General features: G+C 38.6%; 1 protein-coding gene across 1 annotated transcript in view; it reads left to right on the top strand.

Moving 5' to 3' along the window:
- HCN1 (hyperpolarization activated cyclic nucleotide gated potassium channel 1) overlaps positions 1–21070 on the top strand; it is a 321687-nt gene that overhangs the window by 282242 nt on the left and 18375 nt on the right. The window contains exon 6 of the mRNA XM_084627782.1: positions 15800–16040. Within this exon, the coding sequence (XP_084483908.1) occupies positions 15800–16040 (241 nt within the window). The remainder of the gene's footprint in view (positions 1–15799; positions 16041–21070) is intronic.

Raw genomic sequence — 21070 nt, 5'->3', positions numbered from 1 at the left:
TGATTTGAAGACATCTAATTTGTTCAAGTAATTTTTAACTTGTTCTTTCCCTATTTTAGCCTCTTCTGATCCTACCTCATTTTCACTGGCATTCACTATGTTAGATGTCCAATCACCACCAACCTTCTTGGTGAAAACCAAAACAAAGAAGTCATTAAGCACCTCTGCCATTTCCACATTTTTTGTGTTATTATTTTTCCCCACTCATTGAGTAACAGGCCTACTCTGTCCTTGGTCTTCCTCTTGCTTCTAATATATTTGTAGAATGTTTTCTTGTTATCCTTTATGTCTATAGCTAGCTTGATCTCATTTTGTGCCTTGGCCTTTATAATTTTGTCCCTACATACTTTGTTATTTGTTCATATTTATCCTTTGTAATTTGACCTAGTTTCCATTTTTATAGGTCTCTTTTTTGATGTTTAGATCATTGAAGATCTCCTGGTTAAGCCCGGGTGGTCTCTTCCCATACTTCCTATCTTTCCTACACAGTGGGATAGTTTGCTCTTGTGCCCTTAATGTCTCTTTGAAAAACTACCAACTGTCTTCTATTGTTTTTCCTCTTAGACTTGCTTCCCATGGGCTCTTACCTTACAACTCCCTGAGTTTTCTAATGTCTGCCTTCTTGAAATCCATTGTCTTTATTCTGCTGTTCTCCCTCCTAACATTCCTTAGAATCATGGATTCTATCATTTCATGATCACTTTCATCCAAGCTGCCTTCCACTTTCAAATTCTCAACCAGTTCCTCCTTATTTGTCAAAATCAAATTTAGAACAGCCTCACCCCTAGTAGCTGTCTCCACCTTCTGAAGTAAAAAAAATTCTTTCCAATACATTCCAAGAACTTATTGGATAATCTGTGCGCTGCTGTGTTATTTTCCCAACAGATGTCTGAGTAGTTGAAGTCCCCCATCACCACCAAGTCCTTTACTTTGGATGATTTTGTTAGTTGTTTAAAAAAAGCCTCATCCACCTCTTCTTCCTGGTTAGGTGGTCTGTAATAGACCCCTACCATGACATCACCCTTTTTTTTTTACCCCTTTTATCCTTACCCAGAGACTTTCAACAAGTCTGTCTCCTATTTCCATCTCAACCTCAGTCCAAGTGTTTGCATTTTTAATACATAAGGCAACACCTCCTCCCTTTTCCCCCTACCTGTCCTTCCTGAGCAAGCTGTACCCTTCTATACCAATATTCCAGAAGGGGAAATGGTGCAGAATGTGGGTGCCTAATCATTAAGCTGGTCTTCACGTTGAGAGCACCTGGACATTGTGAATTGGGACCTAGTTTATCTGAGATTCCATTTTGCTCACATCTGTGATCAGTGGATGTGCTGAATCATAGCCCCCTGCTTTAAATATGAAGGGGCTGTTGGCAGGCAATTTTCCTGAACAAAAGGTCCTTGTTCTCCAGAGTTCATATTTGTTAACTTTCCATCCATACCATGAAGCTCATCTTCTCAGGCATTGGATAGTGGATGAGTTGTAGGATCTTCATGGTTAGATGATAGGATGTTATGATTATCATAGTGAGTAGAGTAAATACAATTTGAAGTTTTATGCACTGATCTTTATAAAATAATATTTTAGACCCCTACTTTAACTTATCTCTGATGACAGTAGAACAAGGTGCTGAAGTTCTACTTGTACAGTAGATAATGTGGAAATTTTCCACCAAGTATAAAAAGTCTCTCATCAATGGTTAGTAGAAGTAAAGCAGGTTGTGTTTTCTGGCATCTGTCACAAAATAAGGCCCTGCAGAGAGAGATGTTTTTAATATCATGCCTAACTGCATTAAAAAATGACAAACAAACCATGAAAGAATATAAAAGACTAAGACGTCTGCCTAGCTGTTGAGCAGAGCTTGGCTGATATAAAGTGTGCCTTGTCATTCTCTAACCCCAGACATGGTCTTATTATATTAATACTTATAGCTATGTGACAAACTTAGCATGTGAGAAAGAGGTTAATACCCTTCCTGAGCCACTATTTAAAGTTCATAGCTGGCCTATTTTTAGGCCACAGTTGGGGATGTTGGCTGAATATAGAAACAGATCATGTATCCTTGCAGAATATAGAACATTGTGATATTTCATTTGCAGAGAACATAATTAAGACTGTACATAGATTATATACTTTAGTTATACAAGCATACACCTTTATATGAATTATATTAGCTTCGTCTTACATTTAAGTGCAATTAATTGCAAATGTAGCTCTGATGTGACATATTATGTTTAAAATTCAATTTGTATTTATAAACTTAAAATATACGGACTTAGTGTATCAGAGCCCTTACACAAAACAATTGGCAGGTTATTCAAAGAAAGGGTGGTGAAATATACATCCTGTCTGATAACTACAGAGGTAGCCCATAAGCAACAGTGTAGTACCTTCACTTGTCACTCTTAAAATATATCACTGATATGCATTATCTATGCCACCAACCTGCAGTTATAATATATTGTGTTACTCTGTACTGCAATGACAGTGCTTTCAAGTGATTTCCTGTGATATAAAATCAGTAGAGTTTAAATGTATTCGTAGAAATAAAGATTAAGATATAGCCTTGTTTAATATAATTTGAAACTTTCTGAATAAGTCATGGGACCATATTTCTTATGGAAATAATCCTCAGTCCATATTTAATTCATAAGGTAGGTAATGGGCACACAACTTAAAAGCTATTAACTGTTAAATAAATGTAATGCTTCAGGCCTGCAAATGAACAGAGGTTGTTTTTGCCTCACTTAAATACTCTTTTTAAAATGTCTTCCATATTGCACTGACCCCTTTCTTGGGGGTCACTGAGAGTGTCATGGTACACCAGTCCCATTCAGATATTTAGTATCCTTATAGTTACTGTACTAGGGTCCACAGGTTCTAGCATTTGGTTGGATACCAATATACACTAAGAGACATCTCTAGTACAATAAGGGGCTTCCCTTCTAGCTTGGCAGGAAAGAAAGGGTGCAAATACTAAAGTCTTAGTGGTTAATTATTGAGAACAAGTACAGTCCATTAATGGCTATTAGCCAGGATGGGTAAGGAATGGTGTCCCTAGTCTGTTTGTCAGAGGGTGGAGATGGATGGCAGGAGAGAGATCACTTGATCATTACCTCTTAGGTTCACTCCCTCTGGGGCACCTGGCATTGGCCACTGTTGGTAGACAGGATACTGGCCTGGATGGACCTTTGGTCTGAGCCAGTATGGCCATTCTTATGTTCTTATGTACAGCATAATTCCTAAATAAGCCCATAGGAGGTAGTCTAGTAAAATTATATAAGGCTCTCGCAGGGCTTCTTGGATCCACTATTAATATTGTCACTAAATTCCCACACTCTCTGGGATGTATCTCAATGAACCATTTCAAGTTTTGCTCCTTTAAGGTTGGCTTGCTACTGGCCATTTAAAGAGCCCCAAGAACTGATTCTACTCTAGTGCCCTGATTGTTTTAATTTCTCCAGGTTATTCTACTCCTGATAGTCTGTCTTCTCTTCTCCTCTCCCCCTTAATTGTTTCTTATCCAACATCCTAGGTCCTATACTGAGATTGTTCCTTCAGTCAGCTGTTTCTTCTTGTGCTCCCAAGAGTTGCTGAGTCTCTATACATCCTGTCCCCCTTGTGCATCTGTCTTGTCCCACAACTACCCATCCTCAGTAGCCACTCCTCAGCAGCGCCCTAGCCTGACACTTGTCTTTCCATTAGGCTACTCGAGGGCAGCTCATAGTCAGTTTTATCAGCTGTTCAAAGTTTCTCTTCAGGTCACAACTCATCAGGCTTCCTCTATCAGCTGACTGTCACTTTCTTGGATGACATCCCTCACACAGCTTGCAGTAAATTTGTGCTCCAAAATCTGTTTTGATTATTGTTCTAGCTCTGCATGCTGATGAAGATGGTTCATACTTTCAGGATTAACAAACGTGATATAGTGTTCCTGAGACTTCAGGAAACACTAATTGCGATAACAGCAATAGCTAGCTAAAGTTTGGGATAAGGGCTTCACCACACTCCTGCCACACAGTGGCTGACCACACTGCTTTGGTGCTATAGAACACTACTGACATTGTTAGCTAGACCACCTACCACCACCACCATCCCTAGCACTCAGGAGGACACTAGCTGATCCTGCTCCAGTGTCCTTCCTCAATAGCACAGCCAAGCAAGGCAAGTCAGAATTTTGTCCTAAGTGCCTTGCCCCAGGTCATATAGTAAACCAATGATAAAGATGGTAATAAAATCTATTTACAAATGCTCTTCTCTCCTTCCTGTTTGTCTTTCCCTTTAGATCCCTGTGAGATGTATAGAACCATGTTTTTATCTGAAAAAAAAATCCTAATTTGTAGTAAATAAGATTATCACTTGTTCTCTTTAAAAAGCAGAATTAATCTAAGTGTTTTTAAATGTCTGCTCCTACCCTGTTTTACCTAATGTTGGACTATGTTCACAGCATATCAATGCAGTAAGATGGTGCATTAAAAAAAAAAATCCTAACTTCATCTCTATTCATCATATTAAATTTGAACTTTATTGAATGGCTAAAAATCACATTAGATGCAAACAGAAATGTAACTATGATAACTCTAAACATAATTTGAATGTTGATATTTCAAAGCTCAGCTAACTATGATTTATCCAGTATAATCAGTTAGATTTAATTAAACCATTACATCACTTCATACAGAGAGATTATGGGCTTTTAAGTCATAATAGGAAAGAACTATTAACCTACCAATTAATGAGATAGCAGCATTCCTGAACCAAAAGTCCTTGGATAGTTTTTTTTAAAAATATCAATGCACACATCACCACTTATTTTTTTAAAAAACTAATTTTTACTCTTATTGTGTCTGCTGTACTATATATGTAGGATCCTGACAAAGTATGTCCCCTTCAGAGCCTTCTCATTTGCTGACTCATTTCATTTCACTAAATAGGACTGGAGCATGAAGATGATCTGAGGAAGAGGGCAAAGCAGAGAAGAAGAGGGAAGAGTGGGGAGGAGTACAAAGAGGCAGAGGTGGAAATAGGAGAGGAGAGGGCAGAGTGACTTTAATATCTTGGCACAGATCCTGTTCCTACTCCTTCGTAAGCTTTCCCTATAATTCATTTCTTTATTTTAGTCTTTTCTTTCAGTCCCAGCCTATCTCACAATGGCATCCTAAACACAGATTCTTCCTCCCCACCCTTGACCCCCAGGTGATTTGTTTGCTTCTGCCCACTGCTGAGTCCTCTTTCCCTCCTATGTGAGGCAGCCCAGGTTGCTTAGCTGTGTGCGGAGCTGTCACCTGCTACTCTACCTCACTATTCCATATTGCCTTCTGACTCTGAGGCACTGCTGCTAGGATCCTGCCTTAACTTGGCTCTGATAACAGAGGAAAATACCAGGTTGAGGAAAGGAAGGAGAAAAGAAGTGGAGATGAGTTACTTCTCATGGATGCCACAATCCCACTACTCAATACAGAATTGTCCAAAGTCAACTCAAAAGGAGGAGAAAAGAGGAATGGGAGAGTAGAATAAAAGAGGAGGAATGGGAGCTACATCTATTAGAATTGCACAATACTGTGTGAAAATAACATTTATATTCTGATTTAAGTTTACTAAAACCAATAAATTCATCTACACCTGAAAAGTCAAACTTCAGTTTATTGTGTATTGTATCAATTACAAAGATGGACCCAAACAATAAACTTCCGATCAAGAACTGGGTTCAAAATTACCGAAAGTTTTGGGTTGTTCAGATCCAGTCGTGAAATCATGGCCCTTTTGAAATCAATGGCAGTTTTTCATTTACTTTGACTGGGCCAGGATTTCATCCCAGGGCTAGCATTTAAATACGTTTCCAGTGTGTCATTCAGATCCTGTATATAATCTAGTTGTAAATATGTTGGTCCCAGGATATTAGACACACAAGATGTCTCTCTCACCAACAGAAGTTGGTCCAGTAAAAGATATTACCTCATCCACCTTGTGATTCAGATTCCCCAAAGTCCAAGATGTTAATGTCTATGGTTTTGCTTCAAGCATATCATTAATCAGTTGAAGCTAGGAACCAGTGATATAATGTTGTTACAGATCTGTGCATGCACAAACAGGGCTTTGGTATGCTACTACTCAAAACTAATTATAGAAATGTAGAGCTGGAAGGGACCTTCAGAGGCCAGCATGTCCAGCACCCTGTGCTTAGGTGGGACCAAGTAAACCTAAACTATCCCTGACAGGTGTTTGACCAATCTTTTCTTTAAAACCTCCAATGATGGGGATTCCACAACCTCCCTTGGTAAACTATGCTTATAGTTAGAAATTTTCTCCTAATATCAGACCTAAATCTCTGTTGCTAGAGATTAAGCCAATGACTTCTTGTTTTACCAGCAGTAGGCATGGAGAATAGTTGATCACGGTCCTCTTTATAACAGCTTTTAACATATTTGAAGACTGTTCTCAGTTCCCCCCTCAGTTTCTTGTCTCAAGACTAAACTGGGCATAGTTTTTTTAGCTTCATAAGTTCAGTTTTCTAACTCATCATTTTTGTTGTTCTCCTCTGGATTTTCTCCAGTTTGGCCACATCCTTTTTAAGACATGGTGCCCAAAATTAGTTACAATACTCAGCTTCATCAATGCCAAGTAGAGCAGAATGATTTTCTCCCATGTCTTAAATATGACAGTCTTGTTAATACACTCTGGTATGATATTAGCCTTTTTGCAACTGGACCACATTGGCTTATGTTCCATTTTTGATCCACTATAGATCCTTTTCTGCAGTACTAATGTCCATCCAGTTATTCCCCGTTATGTATTTGTGTACTTGATTTTTCCTTCTTAAACATGTAGTACTTTGCACTTTACTGAATTTCAGCTTTTTTATTTCAGACCAATTATCCAATTTATCAAGGTCATTTTGAATTTTAACCCTGACCTCCAAAGTGCTAGCAACCCCTTCCAACTTGGTATCATCCATAAATTTTATAAGCATACTCTCCACCTCATTATCCAAGTTGTTAATGAAAATATTAAATAGTTCCAGACCCCTGAAGGACCCCACTAGATAGAGTTTGACAGTGAACTATTAATAACTACTCTTTGAGAACAGTTTTTCAACTACTTGTGTACACACCTTATAGTAATTTCATCTAGGCCATTTATCTGGTTTACTTATGAGAATGATTGCTTGATAATTTGACTAGTCTATAATTCCCTGGGTCTGCCCTTTTCCCCATTTTAAAAATAGGTACTACGTTTGCCCTTCTCCAGTCCTCTGGGACCTCTCCTGTCCTTCACGAGTTCTCAAAGATAATCACTAATGGTTCCGAGATTGCTTCAGCTAGTTCCTTAAGTGCCCTAGGGTGAATTTTGTCAGATCCCACCAATGTGAATATATCAAGCCTATCTAAATATTCTTTAACTCTTTCTTTCCATATTCTAGCTTGCATTCCTTCCCCCTAGTTGTTAATATTAATTGTGTTAGCTGGTCACAATTAACCTTTTTCATGAAGACTGAAGTAAAATAGCCATTAAATGCCTCAGCCTTTTTGGTGTTGTCCATTATTAGCTCTCTTTCTACTCTAAATAGTGGACCTACACTTTTTGTCATCTTTCTCTTGCCTGTGGAACCTCTTCTTATTGTCTTTATGTCCCTTGATAGGTGTAACTCATTTTGTGCTTTATTCTTTATGGTTTTGTCTCTAATAGTTTGCTTCTTCACAAAACAAATGTAGGGCTTAAAAATACAGTAAAGTACTGGAAGAAATGTTTGAAATAAGGACAGTAACCTAATTAACTAAACAATAGCTGCACCCTTGTATGAAGAAAAGGAGTACTTGTGGCACCTTAGAGACTAACCAGTTTATTTGAGCATAACCTTGTATGAAGAGTTTTATGGGAAAAGTCACTGGATATATAGACCACCTAATTTTAAAATGTCAGTTCAAATATTTATATGTTTGAAGTACTGAAATATCTCATATGTAGTCAAAACTAAAAGCCTCTATAAGTTTCATAACAAAATATGGGGGTCCTTTTGTGGTAAATGCCATCACTTGGAAAGTAAGCTGAGTCTTGCACAACCTACAAGATGTTTAGTAGATTAATAGATTATAAAACCAGAAGGGATCATTTATATGATCTTCTAGTCTGACCTATATAACACAGGCTATAGGACTTCGCTGAATTAATTCCCATTTGAACGAGAGGAAATCTTTTAGAATAACTTCCATTCTTGATTTAAAGATTGCCAGTGATGGTGAGACCACCATAACACTTGGTCAGTTGGTCCAATGGTTAATTACCCTCACTTTTAAAAATTTGTATATTATTTCTAGTCTGAATTTGTCTAGTTTCAACTTCCAGACATTGAATCTTGTTATACCTTTGTCTGCTAGATTGAAGAACTCTCTATTATAAAATTTTGGTTCCCCATGTAAATACTTGCACACTGTGATCAAGTCATCCCTTAACCTTCTCTCAGTTAAACAGATTGAGCTCTTGGAGTCTATCACTACAAAGCATGTTGTCAAATCCTTTAAATATTTTTGCATCTCTTGTCTGAATCTTCTATTTATTAACATCCTTCTTGAATTGTGGCCACCAGAACTGGTCACAGAATTCCAGTAATGGTCACACAAGAGCCAAATACAGAGGTATTATAGTCTTCCTGTACTCCTACTTGAGATTCCCTATTTATGCATCCAGGGATTGTATAATATTTTTTTGCATTGGTCTTCACTGCAGAGGATATGGGGCCTAAGCTATTCTTTTTAGGTGAAAAATCTGAGTAACGGTCCCAGACTGAGGTGTCAACAGAGGAGATTTTGGAATAAATTGGTAAATTAAATACGAATAAGACACCAGAACCAGATGGTATTCTCTCAAGTGTTCTGAAGAAACTCAAATATGAAACTGCAGAACTACTAACAGTGGTACATAACACATTGCTTAAATCAATTTCTGTACCAGATGACTGGAGGATAGCTAATGTAGCACCAATTTTTAAAAGAGGCTCCAGAGGCAATCCTGGCAATTACAGGCCAGTAAGCCTAACTTCAGAACTAGGCAAATTGGTTAAAGCTACAGTAAAGAAAATAATTATCAGACACATAGATGAATATGATTTGTTGGGGAAGAGTCAACATGGCTTTTATGAACATGCCTTACCAATGTACTAAAATTCTTTGAGGATGTCAACAAGAATGTGAACAAGGGTGATCCAGTGGATACAGTGTATTTGGACTTTCAGAAAGCTTTTGGCATGGTACCTCTCCAAAGGCTCTTAAACAAAGTAAGCAGTCATAGACTGAGAGGAAAGGTCTTCTCATGGATCAGTAACTCTTTAAAAGAGAAGAAACAAAGGATAGGAATAAATGTTCATTTTTCACAGTAGAGAGAGAGAAACAGTTGGGTCCCCAAGGATGTGTACTGGGACCTTTGCTCTTCAACATATTCATAAATGATCTGGAAAAGAGGGTAACCGATGAGGTGGCAAAATTTTCAGACAATACAACATTATGCAAGATAGGTAAGTCCAAAGCTGACTGTGAAAAGTTACAATGGGATCTGACAACATGGGATGACTGCACAACAAAATGGCAGATGAAATTCGATATTGATAAATGCAAATTAATGCACATTAGAAAAATACTCCCAATTATTCATATGCAATGATGGGGTCTAAATTAGCTTTTACCACTTAAGAAAAAGATTCTGGAGTCATCATGGATAGTTTGGCTATTCTTATGTTTGTTTCCTTTTGATTACATTATTCATATCTGTTTTGACTTCCTCTCTGTAACATTGGGCTGGTTATCTCACAGTCATAAGGTTCCTTACAATATTTCCAGCACTTCTGTTCCGGATGATATTTTGATGATATTCAGGTTCTCCTCCCAGCTGGAAACCAAAGTTAAAAAGACATATTAGAACATTTCAGAACCTTTAAGAAGTTGCAGACTATACTCACTTATAAAAAGAAACTAAGGCTTTGTGGCTGGGTATCGACGTCTTTTTTCCTTCATTGCTGTCTTTCTAAATAGCACTAAAAAGTGCAACAGAAATACAATACAGGAGGCCCAATAATGTTCTCTCACAAAGGTCAAGCAAGGGAATTAAGCAGCAATGAGGGAAGTTGAATATTGTTTATCAGACTGACTTTACTGAAGATTTGGTTGAACCACATAACCTTAAAAGGATTACCCTGTCTGCAGTTGAACTTAATATAATGATAATTCCAGTGTATAAAAAATGTATACAAAGAGTTGAATAGAAAACAGCAATCATGTAGGAAAGGAAGGAAAAATATCCAGAAGGCCAGCATTTATATAGATTCCCAAGAATATATTGAGTTAATGCTACATCCCATGGGTTGCAGATACACAGTTACCTTATCTTAACGACTCTGCATTATCTTATGCATTTATGGAGGCTGACTTACACTAATGTAAGTTATAAATAACTGCAGTGAAGTCTATGGAATTATCCTAGTGTAAAACTGGTGTAGGTGAAATCAAATTGACACCTGAGTGTTGTTAAAAGTGCTAATTACTCCAATATTGAAACAGTGGAAGAAGAATGTTAATATTACGCACTGAACTATTAAACCTAGCACCATGCCAGTTTTTCACCACAGATGACAGAGCAAAATAGTCAATACACTTTTAAAAAAAAGAGAGAGAGAGAGAGAGAGAGAGACAGACAGATGACAATGTCATTGATCTAACAACTCAATGTGTAACTATATAGTTTTCAGGTATAACTAAAATATTTTTAAAGTGCAGCGTTAATGATTAATCACAAGATATCAGCGCAGTTTAAAAATATATTTAAGCTTCCAGAGTCCCTGGACATAATGTTCTGTAGGTTTTCCTGTAGTTGTCTCTTCTTACTTATAAAGAAAAATTGTTTTCTCAGTACTGCTCGTTTTGTGCTGATCTCTTCCTGGGATAATTTGCTTGCTCTGGAAGATGAATATTGACCATATTCTGTGCAGCCTACTCTGTCAAAAGACCGGGAAATTGAGGCAAAGATCACAAGTTATTTTTAGTTTCCTGAAACAGTTCTTCCTCCTTTTAAGCAGAAGCAGAGTTTAAGAAGAGTATAAATCAGAGGCTCTCTGAACTAAATACCACATTGTTTGGTTTAGCTACTCATGTCCTACAAGCCACAGCAAATGTAGACAAAGGGTGTGTGTCATCAGCAGTCTTTACTGGTGATGAATTTATGTTTTTCTTTCAGGTCATTGTTAGTGTACCCCACTAGAAAAACACCTGCCCCTGTCTTCTTAAGAAAGTTATCCATCCATTGAGCACTGGTGTAATCTCTCTCTAACCCCCAAATCACAACCAAGATACAAAGTCTGACCAGCTTCACGTGCTGGGCCCAAACAAACTGACAGCCCTTTGGAAAGGTCATCAATCATCTTCAGGCATATTGAAGTCATGCAGAACAAGAAGATCTGATGATTTCAATAAAGGTTGAACAAAACTGTCAGGGAATCCAAGGTGTAATAGGACAGCCTGTAAATCAGTGCTCATCCCATTTAAATCTTATCCTGAGAATCTCTCTGTGCTGATTTCCCTTTAACCACTTTATATATAAATATTTACTCCCTAAGAATTTGCTCATTAGTTGGGTAGTTTTTTGGTGTGGCGGGGAGGAGCAAGAAGCTCGATCCTGATGGTACTATATCATGTAGCACAGTCTGGGTCCTATCCTGAAGATCCTACTTGGGAAAAACTTCTCAGAGATTTTTCTCAAAAAGAAAAGGAGTACTTGTGGCACCTTAGAGACTAACCAGTTAGTCTCTAAGGTGCCACAAGTACTCCTTTTCTTTTTGCGAATACAGACTAACATGGCTGTTACTCTGAAACCAGAGATTTTTCTGTGTACAGAATTCAGGACTGAGTATTGTTCCTGCAGTTTGTTCTTGTTACCATTTCTTGACATACCAAGCTATTTCTTATAGTGCTTATAGTTACCTAAAACCCACATCCATAATCTTTACTCCTTTCTATTTGCCCAATTAATACAATATGTAATAAATGTAATATGATACACAAGAACTTCAGGTTACTGCATGACTTGTGATTAAGACCAACAAAAAATTCCACCTTGAAGATCTAAATATAAAAACAATTTATGAAAAACAGAGCACTTTAAAATGTCATTTTGTTGCTCAGTCTTCATGCATTTCTCTCTCCTTTTCTGGTAATTTTCCACCTTCTCACATTTTAAATAAGGGAATTTTTTATTTTAGCTTAACCTTGTATGGAAATAAAAACAAATAAAATGAATGCATTCACTAGAACAGTAATGGCTGAAATTACCACAGCAGTGGTTGTATAAATCAAAGCAGCCACAAGACAGCCTTACCTGATAAACTCTGTGTGTGTGTGTGTGTGTAGGTGTATATATAGCTTATACGTAGCAAGAGAGAGAAGTAGATAGAGAGATGAGTTCTCAAGAGGAAATATATATTTTCAAAGAAGGAGAAAGACTTATAATTATGGTTGGATGTATTTTCCAAGTAGACAGTGGTTTCCTCCCTTTTGGAGTTAGAAGCTCTGTATGTGGTGGATGAGCTCCCACTTGTATCCTTTTATGTCTTGCTCTGGAATTATTTCCATATTTCACTCCCCACCTCCATTCTCTCTTTCTCACCATCCCCTTTTCCTTGTCCTTACATTGTCCTTACATAGTGACATTCTCCTGAGTGAGTGTCCTAAGATGTCATAACTCTGTCCCAAATGTAGGAGATTTAGAACAACGTTTCCTCAGCTCTCGTCCTCTAGCACTCTTACTCTACTTTCTCTACACTGATGACATCTTTATCATCTGGACCCATGGGAAGGAGGCCCTTGAGGAATTCCACCAGGATTTCAACCATTTCCACCCCACCATCAACCTCAGCCTGGACCGGTCCACACAAGAGATCCACTTCCTAGACAACATAGTGCAAATAAGCGATAGTCACATAAACACCACCTTATACCAGAAACCTACTGACCGCTATACTTACCTACATGCCTCCAGCTTTCATCCAGACCACACCACACGATCCATTGTCTACAGCCAAGCTCTAAGATACAACCGCATTTGCTCCAATCCCTCAGATGGAGACAAACACCTACAGGATCTCTATCAAGTGTTCTTAAAACTACAGTACCCACCTGGGGAAGTGAAGAAACAGATTGACAGGGCCAGAAGGGTACCCAGAAGTCACCTACTATAGGACAGGTCCAATAAAGAAAGTAACAGAATGCCACTAGCCATCACCTACAGCCCCCAACTAAAACCTCTCCAGTGCATCATCAAGGATCTACAGTGTATCCTGAAGGACGATCCCTCACTCTCACTGACATTGGGAGATAGGCCAGTCTTCGCTTACAGACAGCCCCCCAACCTGAAGCAAATACTCACCAGCAACTACACACCACACAACAAAAACACTAACCCAGCAACCAATCCCTGCAACAAACCCCGTTGCCAACTCGGTCCGCATATCTATCCAAGGGGCACCATCATAGGACCTAACCACATGAGCCACACCAGCAGGGGCTCTTTCACCTGCACATCTACCAATGTGATATATGCCATCATGTGCCAGCAATGCCCCTCTGCCATATACATTGGCCAAACTGGACAGTCTCTACGTAAAAGAATAAATGGACGCAAATCAGACATCAAGAATTGTAACATTCAAAAACCAGTAGGAGAACACTTCAACATCCCTGGACACTCAATAACAGACTTAAAAGTGGCAATTCTTTAACAAAAAAATTTCAAAAACAGACTCCAACGAGAAACTGCAGAACTGGAATTAATTACTGGACACCATCAAATTAGGCCTGAATAAAGACTGGGAGTGGATGGGTCACTACAAAAAGTAATTTTCCCTCACACCTTCTTGTCAGCTGTTGGAAATGGGCCACCTTGATTGCACTGGCCTTGTTAGCACTACAAAAGTAATTTTCTCTCCCTTGGTATTCACCCTTTCTTGTCAAGTGTTGAGAATAGGCACTTCCACCTTAATTGAATTGGCTCGTTATCACTGACCCTCCCCCCACTAGGTAAGGCAACTCCCATCTTTTCATGTGTTAGAATATATATTCTGCTTACTGTATTTTTCACCCCATGCATCTGATGAAGTGGGTTTTAGCCCACGAAAGCTTATGCCCAAATAAATTTGTTAGTCTCTAAGGTGCCACAAGGACTCCTCATTGTTTTTACATTTGCCCTGGGCTTCTTTTAGTGGGGAGTAAGAAATTGATGGGGATAATAACTTCCTACCACTGGGACACTTGTTTTGCCTTGTGCTCTTCTTCCAGTTTCTTTTTTTTTTTTTTTTTCATTTTGAAGGATCCATTCTTTAGTTTGGATTTTCTCTCTTCCACTCTTGTGCCATACATGTGCTACACTTGTCAGCAAGTAACACAAATCTAGTAAAACCTAAGGCAATCTTTGTGATTGGTGCCATCTAGTGGGCACCCTTAAAATCTTCCTAGATGACTTTACCTCAGTATTTGCTGCATTACCGATACACCTCCTTGTACTTGCTGTAGTGAAGGCCTGGGATACACTGCTGTTACTGAAGTAACATTGAACTTTCTAAGGCAATTGGCATGATATAAATAGTACCACTGTTTGCATGTTTTTGTGTTTTTAATGCATTTGTGCATTTATGTACAGATGATCATATATAACGTTTTGTCATACTTTTAATACATTGGTTGCTAACTGTACCCAATGGGCTGTGTCCTGTTGGAATCCCTCTTCATGACCAATACCAATCAATCTCGTGAAATGTCCTTCAGTGTGATAGCTTGTAAACCCTGTGCATGGAACTGAATATATTGTCCAAGGGAGTTTTTCTAAGTAAGACAAATTAAGGTCTGCAAGAATTGTCTTGCAAATCACTTCCAGGAATGACACATATTTAAATTTAAAACAAGTAGCATATTTAATCTTGTAGTGTTCTCCTTTGGATGTAATGCCTGCCAATGGCCCTGATAATGGACATTGGTTTGCTACCTTGGACCCTTAAAACCTTTATGGAGTCCCAGGAAGTCAACAGGATACTATGTGGATGCAAAGGTCCACTTGTATGGATTCCTTTACAGGATTGCGGCCTATAATTCTATGATTAGTTACCATAAGTTCAGATCTGATGGTTCCTGATCCAGAGGCATCTTTCCATTGACTTCAATGGGCTTTGGAAGAAGTCCATAATGTGCATTTATGTTACCCCTAAAGCTGCTGCAGTTGTACAGATACCGTTGATACAAATGTCAAAAATAAAAGTTAAGATTTTCTGCTCATATAACTTCACTCAAATTATTGGAGTTATGCCAGCAGAGAATTTGTTCCATCTTGTTTTGCAAGCTGTGCCCTTTTTACAGAGTTTTCAGTGGCTGTAATTCATATGTAGTGTCTGTTTGTCCATAATTTTTCTTAAAAGCCAAGGAGAATAAATAAGTTGCAAGGGGACCCATGAAGAACCTACCTTTTGCCTCAATAGAAATAGTGGTGTGGTTTCTTTTGTGGGGTGGGGAAGTATGAGGGGTTGTTTGGGTTTTCGTTAGTTTGGTTTGGGGTTTTTTTGTTTCATTTACCATTTTAGTAGCAACAGGAATGAAAATGACTAGAAATGAGCCACAAAATGAAAGACTTATGTCTAATAAGCACACACAAAATTTCTACTGAAAAAAGTCTTGTCTTATTGTGTACACTGTTTTTGTTTTTTTGTTTTTTACCTACCCACTCTAGGATGTCTATTTGCTGACTATTACTATCATTATGTTTCCCTCCCATTTAGGAGATAGTCAATTTCAACTGTCGCAAGCTGGTTGCCACAATGCCTCTTTTCGCTAACGCAGACCCCAATTTTGTGACAGCCATGCTGAGCAAGCTTCGGTTTGAGGTGTTCCAACCCGGTGATTATATTATCCGAGAAGGGGCTGTGGGTAAAAAGATGTATTTCATTCAACATGGGGTCGCTGGTGTCATCACTAAATCCAGTAAGGAGATGAAGCTGACAGATGGCTCTTACTTTGGAGGTAAGTAATAAGGAAATGTATGATAACATATGCAGTGAATGTGCTAGAACAAAACATGTTCAAATGTCAGATATATAGAGATATTAGAATGTGTCTGGTGAGCATTTGTTGCCTAGAGAATTCTGATGGCAGAGAATAGTGCTTTCAGTATTTTTGAATAATACATTTAGAGACTGCTTACCATTTCAGTGATAGGTTATCCTCTACAGCTAGTAGCTTTCTCAGGTATTTCCTAAAGTAATATTCTCAGTTAAACTGTCTGATTTCAGAGTGACATTGAATTAAGAGCACTCTTAGGTAATGTGCTGTATCTTACTAAGAAACGCAATAATTTGCAAAGTAATTTTTAACAGGCTGAAATATTTCTAAGGTAAAATAAACATAATTCATCTTCTTTAAAGGGGGTTGTGGGTTGTTGGACACCGATGTGAAAGTATATCTACATGATAGACTCCAACGTATAAAAAAGTTAGAGAGTTGATAAAAGACCATAATATATGGGATACTTCTGATATCCTCCCTGGAGCTTTCAGACTGGTATTAGTGCTCTTTCACTAATTTTTAACAAGCTACAATTATTAGAGTTCCAGTATGTTCTGTCATAGACTGGCATCTCTAATGGACTGGACAGCTCTCAGTTAGATGTAAGTTAATAAGAACTAAACATAAATTTTGGTCTAATTTAATTCAATTCACTGGTAGCCCTAATGAAAATCAGATTTGCATTGAACTGAAGGTATATGAAATATTTACATATGGATGAGAATATACCTTTTTACATATAATATCTGACCAGCATGAAAATATATCAGCTGTGATAAGATATTCTAGTGCAATAGAATAGGAGTCTTCTACTAAGAGTAGCAATAGGCCTGATTTTCAGAAATGCTGAGTACCTGGAGCTACCATTAGCCGCAACTGGAGCTGTAGGTCTGGCTCATAGCTAATTAGTTTTTGTATTAATTTTAGCTAAATCCCATGAAGCATTGAAAAATTATGTCAAAAGCCTTTCAGAATTTTTTAGTTGCATTTAAAGCCTAACAAGTGACATTTAGATGTACAGAATGAAAAGCTCAGAGCTGTGAACTTAGCTCAGTTCTTGTTTGAACTGGGGCATGTAGATCTTTAACCGATTTCATCTTACAGAAGTATACTGAAATCTCTCCTACTGTCTTGGCCAGCAGGCCTTGTCACTGCACAGTAGCCCTTTCCAGGTGATTTGTGCCAGTGCTTACAGCATCAGTTAAATAAAGGAATCATGTGCTTATCCTACAGGCTTGGAGGCAAGGCACATAATTGTATTTGCTACAGAATGGAGATTAAGGAGAAAGAAAAGGCTGGAGGATGAAAAAGCCAAGCAACCTTGGTCTCCTTTAGCCTTAGGCAGTGCACCAAAAATGTCCTGATTCTGAGAGTGGATGGGCAAGGAGCTGTATTCTAAAAATGTCAAAAACACTTCTTCTACACCAAAAGAGCACAAATGCATGTCTATATGCTGTGATGACTAATTGCAGCAGTATTCCTGAGGACAATACAGTATCGTATCATGAAAGCCCAGAATACGTCTTATACCCTAAAAGGGAAACACCAACATCCCACTGGATGTCAAAAAAAGGTGAACCAAGTTACAAAAACATAGAACAAAACTTAAACAAAGGAAACTCAAAGTTCTGTCTGATATCAATGGCTGTAAAATTTATTATAGATGGAGCTGAAAGTGATGCCTACAATTAAGGTTGTCTGACATTTTCCCCATTAAAAGACTCTGTTTTCAGTTGCTTATAACTTTGCCAAACTTCAGCCAGTTGGGATGAAATTTTCCATACTGGTGTCTGCCTTAGGCTCAGTATTTTTAAAAAAAGTTTTAGCAAAAGGGCTCAGCTGTTTCTGAGAATAGAGTTAAGGGGAAATATATTTTGCTCACATTTTAAAAACTCCAGTTACGGAGATTCCACGATCTCCCTAGGCAATATATTCCAGTGCTTAACCACCCTGAAGGTTAGGAATTTTTTCCTAATATCCAACCTAAGCCTCTCTTGCTGCAATTTAATCCCATTGTTTCTTATCCTATCCTCAGAGGAGAACAATTTTTCTCCCTCCTTCATGTAACAACCTTTTATGTACTTGAAAACTATCATGTCCCCCCTCACTCGTCTCTTCTTCAGACTAAACAAACCCATTTTTTTCTGTCTTTCCTCGTAGTTCACATTTTCTAGACCTTTAATCATTTTTATTGCTTTTCTCTGGGAGTTTCTCCAATTTGTCCACATCTTTCCTGAAATTTGGCTCCCGGAAGTGGACACAATACTCCAGTTGAGGCTGTATCAGCATAGAGTAGAGCGGAAGAATTGCTTTTTGTGTCTTGCTTACAACACTCCTGCTTTTTTTGCAACAGTGTTACACTGTTGACTCATATTTAGCTCCGCAATGGCCCCTAGATCCCTTTCCTCAGTACTTTCTCCTAGGCAATCATTTCCCATTTTTTTATGTGTGCAATTGATTGTTCCTTCCTAAGTGGAGTACTTTGCATTTTTCCATATTGAATTTCAACCTATTTACTTCAGACTGTTTCTCCAGTTTCTCCCGATCATTTTGAATTTTAATCGTGTCCTCCAAAGCACTTGCAACTTCCCCCCTCCATCCCATCTTGGTATAATCCACAAACTTTATAAACATACTCTCTATGCCATTATCTAAATAATTGATGAAGATATTGAACTGAACTGGACCTTGACTGATCCCTGTGGGACCCCACTTGATATGCCCTTCCAAGCTTGACTGTGAACCACTGATAACTACTCTCTGGGAATGGTTTTTCAGCTAGTTATGCACCCACCTTATAGTTGCTCCATCTAGGTTGTGTTTCCCTAGTTTGTTTATGAGAAGGTAATAAGAGACAGTATCAAAAGCTAAGATATACCACATCTACTGCTTCCCCACTATCCACAAAGCTTGTTTCTCTGTCAAAGAAAGCCATTAGGTAAGTTTGGCACCATTTGTTCTTGACAAATCCATGCTGACTGTTTCTTATCACTTATTATCTTCTAGGTGTTTGCAAATTGATTATTTAATTATTTGCTCCATTTTCTTTCCGGGTGATAAATTTAAGCTGACTGGTCTGTATTTCTCCGGATTGTCCTTATTCCCCTTTTTATAGTACTATATTAGCTGTTTTCCAGTCCTCTGGAATCTCTCCCATGCCTTTTTGAAGATCAGAGATTAAAAAGACTGGGACTTTTCAGCTTAGAAAACAGATGACTAAGGGGGGATATGACAGAGATCCATAAGACCATGACTGGGGTAGACAAAGTAAATATAGAAGTGTTATTTACTCCACATAACACAAATGAAATTAATAGGCATCAGGTTTAAAATAAACAAAAGTATTTCTTCACACAATGCACAGTCAACCTATGGAACTCTTTGCCAGAGGATGTTGTGAAGGCCAAAACTATAACTGGGTTAAAAAAGAACTAGATAAGCTTGTGGAGGATAGGTCCATCAATGGCTATTAGCCAAGATGGGCAGGGATGCAAAACCATGCTCTGAAGTGTCCCTAGCCTCTGGAAATAGGTGACAGGGGATGATTACCTGTTCTGTTCATTCCCTCTGAAGCATCTGACATTGACCACTGTCGGAAGACAGCATAGTGTGCTAGATGGACCATTGGTTTGACCCATTCTTATGTTCTTATGTTCTAATCGTTAATGGCCCTGATATCTTTTCAGTCAGCTCCTTGTGTATTCTGTGATGTATTTCATCAAGCCATGGAACTTGAAGACATCTAACTTTTCTAGCTAGCATTCTCTATGTTGGATGTCCAATCGCTGCTAAACTCTTTGGTGAAAACTGAAACAAAAAAGTCGTTTAGCACTACAGTCACTTCCACATTTTCTGCTATTGTTCCCGCCCCCCCCCACACCCATCTCCACATTGAGTAACAGGCCTACCCTGTCTTAGTTTAATCTTGTTTTGTCCCTTAGCCTTTCTAATATTATCCCTACATGCTTGTGTTGTTTGTTTATATTCATCCTTCATAATTTGACCTTGTTTCCACTTTTTGTAGGACTCTTTTTTGAGTTTCAGATAATTGAAGATCTCCTGTGAAGCCTCTTGCCTGTGCAAGTAGTCTCTTGCTTATGCAGTGGGATAGTTTGCTCCTGTGCCCTTAATAATATCTTCTTGAACAACTGTCAAATTTATTGAATTGGTTTTCCCCTTAGACTTGCTTCCAATGGGATCTTACCTACCAATTTCCCTGAGTTTGTTAAAGTTTGTCTTCTTGAAATCCATTATCTTTATTGTGCTGTTTTCCCTCCTACCATTCCTTAGAATCATAAATTCTATCATTTCATGATCACTTTCACCCAAGCAGCCTTCCACTTTCAAATTCTCAACCAGGTCCTCCCTATTTCTCAAAATCAAATCTGGGGGGTGGGGGGAGGTATTTTTTCATGCTTTGTGTGTACAAAAAGATCTTCTACACTTTCCACAGTATGCATCTGATGAAGTGAGCTGTAGCTCACGAAAGTTTATGCTCAAATAAATTGGTTAGTCTCTAAGGTGCCACAAGTACTCCTTTTCTTTTTGCGAATACAGACTAACACGGCTGTTACTCTGAAACACATCTTATTCTGAGAACTTCCAGGGACTAGACATAAGACAAACATAGAGAGCTGCATACCTGATTTTTAGGAAGGGCTGGCTCAAAGTTTAAGTTTAAGTGTGTGGTAAGAGCTGGGAGCAAGAGGCACTAGGAGCTGAGAGTGGGAACGAGGACTGTTGGAGGACTGAGGTGTACAAACATTATCAGACACCAGGAGGAAGCTCCTATGGTGAGGATAAAGAAGGTGTTGGGAGGAGGCCAGGGGGAAGTAGCCCAGGGAGTTGTGGCTGTCGCACAGCTGTTCCAGGAGGCATTCTAGACAGCTGCATTCCACAGGGCCCTGGGCTGGAACCTGGAGTGGAGGGCGGGCCTGGGTTCCCCCCAAATCCTCCCAACTCCTGGTCAGACACAGGAGGAGTTGACC

This window comes from Lepidochelys olivacea, assembly GCF_965140295.1.
Source record: "Lepidochelys olivacea isolate rLepOli2 genome assembly, chromosome: 5".
Lineage (NCBI taxonomy): Eukaryota > Metazoa > Chordata > Testudines > Cheloniidae > Lepidochelys > Lepidochelys olivacea.
Note: the sequence above shows the minus strand (reverse complement) of the source record. Positions and strands in the feature narration are given on the sequence as shown.